Raw genomic sequence first — 5,000 nt, 5'->3', positions numbered from 1 at the left:
ACGTCGATAATATTATCCTATTCATCTTTGCCGCAACTTATCCATCATCATCATCATCATCATCATCATCATCATCGTCGTCGTCATCACAATCTTCGTCACAACTTCTATCATCAGTATAATCGTTTACATTATAGTTATCAATAATGCTTTCATTTTCGTATCACCATTCATATATTCATTCATTCATTCGTTCGTTCGTAAAACTTCATAACATCATCATCACTATCGTCATCGCAATCATCGTCATCTTCATCATAAACATCATTATCATCATCATTACCATCATCTTCATCATTTCCGCTTGTTATCTCTTTTACTCACGTAGACATATTCATCATCATCCGTTGGCCAATGTACCCAGCTTCAAACCTAAATACGCGTTCTGATTCGCTGTTTACCTACGTATTTATGACGTCATTAATTATAGATTATTGTTGTTATTTTTGTTGTTATTGCTATTGTTGTTGTTGTTATTGACGTTGTTATCGTTGGCTTGCTGCTGTTAAGATAAATATTAATCTAGTATTATTTATCGTTGTTTGCTTATTTATGGTTATAATAAGAGAGCTATTCGATATTATTCGATACTATCCAATACTATTCGGTGTATCATGAGAAAGTCTTAATCCCGGATAAACCGCTATTTATGCATCTCCGTTGTTATGCAAACAAACATGTGCGAGCGTGCGTGTAGGTAGGCATGTATGCCTACATTCGCATCTCGTTCCATGCCTTGCTCGTAGTCGTCTGATTTGATGACTCTAAAATATCAAATATTATGTGTTTAATTTTGAAAAGTCATTTTTTTAAAAGTTTGTTATAGTATTTGAACGTGATGATTGCAGACAAAAATAATGAACAAATTATAAAACATAAAACATCCATAGTATAATGTGTCGATATTTTCTAGTATAACTAAACTATAGACAACTAGAGACCACTAGAGACAACTAGAGACCACTTGAGACAACTAGAGACAACTAGAGACCACTAGAGACCACCAGAGACAACTAGATTCTTTATATTAAACCATAATAAAAGTGCAAAATGGCAATATTTTAAAATCAGGGAAATAACGAGATAGAAATCGAAATGAAGAGCTATGCACTTGAGTGTTTACTGCACGGACGTCACCCAACATGCCACAAAACACACGTACGTTTGTGATAAGATCTGACAGGATGTATGGACAGAAATCTGAAAAAATTAGTGCATCTATCGATTGGAACATTGACTGACTTGAAAAGAAGTTAATAAACATATAAAATACAACGTTTATTCATTGTCATCGTCATCATTATTATTATTATTATCAATATTATTGTAATAGTATTAGTAGTAATAATAATTATTTTTAACTAATCTAACCAAAGCATATAAATACTTTGAAATTTTTTTGTTCCGCCAATATTGATTATTAAAAAGGTTTCGATGTATGTGTTGTATTGTCACTATTGTTATTATATGTATATGAAATGAACAGAAAATTTATAAGTAATGATGTGATTTAAGTGAGTATCTAATGATACGATATGATATACGTGGTTTATACAGATGATATATATAATAATAAAATGAAATGCGTAGTTTTATAATGAGGAGTTACATATAGATAATACAAGGTTAATTTGTAATGAAAATATAGGTGGTTGTATAATGATGATGACATAGAAAGATATATAATGATGATTTAAGTTGTATAATTGATTTATTCTTAGTATTTTATTCTATATAAATCATATATAGTATTATTTATATATATAATAAAAATGGTATCATATGTAAATTCATATACTAATTTAAAATGGTATAATAAAGTAGAAAGTAAATGGCATCATTTAAATAAATTTGTATTACTCTTGCTGTATGCAGTCTCTTTGGGCTTTGATCACTATGGTAACGTATCATAAACAATAAATGGCGTCGTCGGTATTTAATACGTCAGTACTTTTAAACGTTTTAATACATTTATTAAATGTAGGTAGGACATTTTCACTATCGAAATTTGATTACGTACTAACCACGCCGCAAGACTGCATTAATCAAAAAATTGAGATTGGGGATTTACAATTTGCAACGTTTTACGATGTAACTCAGTTGTCATGCAAGTCTTGCAGTCAGTCCAGCGATCTACAAGTTACAAGTTCGGATGGTAATTAATTATTACAACTAATTAATTAATTTATTTATTTTATTTTATCTTATTTTATTATGCTATTACACATTAAAAGTTTGTTAAAAATGCCATTTTAAATTGTTTTTATCACTAATTATGACAAAATAATATTAGAATTAAGCATTTTTTTTTCATAATTTTTAAAAAACAACCACTCAACCAAAGGTCTAAGATGTGAATGCTACCCTGGCAAAGCAAGGTACACAAAGAATTATGGAAGAGAAGTTGGCTGTTTGAAGTGCCCAAGTGGAACAGTTAATTTTTGATTTTTATATTTTTAAATAATAATTTTGAATAATATTTATTTATATTAATATTAATCGTTATAATCAATATTTTATTTTGAGTATTTGTATAATAAAACAATTAATTGCTTCATAATTTTAGAGATAAATCTTGCACTATCACGATTCTCTAACTATATTATCTTTAAGTTATGCACCTTTCTCTCTATTATTTCATCATCTCTCACCTATAATACTTCATAGCATCATCTTAAAATATTGCAATTGAAATAATAATTGCGAATAATAATAATAATAATAGCGTAATATTATTTTTGTTCTTTTACGGTATGCACAGGTTACATCAAAAAATGGGTGGGAATGTGTAACATGTGAGAGGCCACCCATCAACAACAACAATAACAACAACAATACAAGCAATTTTTGTCCGGATTGTCAGAATACTAGCATTGCAAGTATGTTTGTTCGTGTTGTTGATTTGTCTGTAATAGACCTTTGGCTTTTTTTTAATTGGTTGGTTTTGGTTGGTTGGATTTTGTTGGTTGTTGTTGGCTAATTTTGATTGGCTGCTGGTTATTAACTTGTTCTCGTTGATTTGTCGTTTGTTGGTTGCTGGTTGGTCATTGGTTAATTGTGATTGGCCATTGTTTGGTTAGTTGCTGATTGGTTGTTAGTTTCGTTGATTTATTTAATACATAGTAGTTGCTGGCTGCTTGCTCTTGTTTTGATAGTTTATTAACAGTTAATATGTACAATTTATAAAAAGAAATCATATTTTAACTATTGACTATTTTGAATTTATTGTTACAAATATATATATATATATATATATATATATATATATATATATATTTCATTAAACGCGATGCTTATATTATTGTTATTTAATATATATATATATATATATTAATATATATATATATATATATATATATATATATATATATATATATATTTCATTAAACGCGATGCTTATATTATTGTTATTTAATTTTTTATTAAGATTTTCTATTTTTCTTATTAGTTTTTTATAATTATAATTTAAATTAAAAATTAGAACACCAATATTCATTATATAATTATTTATTAAGCGACGTTTCGAATTTTATAATTCATCTTCAGGCAATTTAATATTAATTCAAATAAAACATAACAATAAACTGTCAGATGACGTAATAAGAGTTGAGCGCGAAAGTAACGTAACGATTAAAGTTAAATAACGTAAGTAGTTAAATTAAGTATAATAAACAATTATTTTGTAATATAACATAATAAAATATATTATATGTGCAATATTATGTTAATAATAATAATAATAAATTAAACATTTCGTGATGAAGGTAAAATAAAATTGGAATAAATTTGTTTGTTCAAATTAGGTTTATATATATTAATAAATAGGGATTCTAAAATTTGTAGTCTGTTAAAATTAGTGTCTTTCATTAATATTTTAGTATTATCCTCTAATATTTTGCGGGATAATTGCTGGTTGTGGCAGTCATGGTAGTGTTGATTTGGAGCTCCGATGTTCAAATGGCAGGTTAAACGGCGTGTCAGTTTTGTGGTAGTCATTCCAATATAAGAAGATGGACGAAGCCTACAGTCTTCGTGAGGACATAGAAATTGGTAGATGACGTGGGAGTGCTGTGTTGTTGCTAGTTTAACGTTGGGACTATTTTTTATTAGTAGTTGTTGCGACTTAAAATTTTTATAATAAATAAGAAGGTTTATTTTTTCATTAGAATCAACTGGATGGACTCCTTTTTTAATGATTTTTCTAATTATATATTCGTCTTCTTTATACGAAGAGCTCATTAAGTTACGATAAAATTAAGTTAATTTTGCACTGTCGGTATTGTTGTTTGAGTTGTTGTTATTGTTTTGAATGGAGTTTGCGATGAGGAGGTTGTCATTGATTGTGTTGTTATCATTGTCATGATCCACATGGTCATCGTTATTGTCACTGTTATTGTTGTTGAAGTTGGTAATAGAGTTTGCATCATTGTCACCGACATGATCAGCAACAACGTCGTTGTTTGAGTTGTTTACATTACTGACAAGATTATTGGAAATAACATGGTTGTCGTTGTTGATTAGGTTATCGACAATGACTTGTGCAATAGTAACATGGTTACCATTGTTTTCGTTGTTATTTGTGTTATCATTATCATGATCATTGATAATACGTCTATCATTATTGTTCGTGTTATTATCGCTTATATTGTCGTCATTGTTGTTTGTGTTGTTTCTTGTGTTGTTGTCAGTGTTGCTTGTGTTGTTATGGCTGTTATGATCGATAGAAACGTGGTTATCATTGTCGGTTACATTGTGATTATAACTTGAGTTGTTTTGAACGTTTTCATTGTTATCATTTACCTTAATATTATTATTTTGAATCTTTCTAATTTCATTGGTCATTATTTTATCTATTGTTGAATTGTTAAAATTATTGTTGACAAGGAATTGTTTTATTTTATCGAGTTCTTTACGAAATTCAAGTGGTTCAGAGCTGTGTGAATATGCCCGTCTGACATACGATATTATCACACTATTCTTATACCGATCTGGACACTCGC

At 28.5% G+C, this 5,000-nt stretch overlaps 1 protein-coding gene across 1 annotated transcript; it reads right to left on the bottom strand.

Moving 5' to 3' along the window:
* Positions 1–4,254: 4,254 nt before the first annotated feature.
* Positions 4,255–4,842, bottom strand: HELRODRAFT_166307 (hypothetical protein; the record flags this gene model as incomplete). The annotated part of the gene is made up of 1 exon (XM_009033265.1): positions 4,255–4,842. One exon carries the CDS (start codon positions 4,840–4,842, stop codon positions 4,255–4,257), a length of 588 nt encoding a protein of 195 aa, XP_009031513.1.
* Positions 4,843–5,000: the final 158 nt, after the last annotated feature.

Source organism: Helobdella robusta (assembly GCF_000326865.2).
Source record: "Helobdella robusta unplaced genomic scaffold HELROscaffold_9, whole genome shotgun sequence".
NCBI lineage: Eukaryota > Metazoa > Annelida > Clitellata > Rhynchobdellida > Glossiphoniidae > Helobdella > Helobdella robusta.
This window is presented reverse-complemented; position numbering and strand designations above follow the sequence as displayed.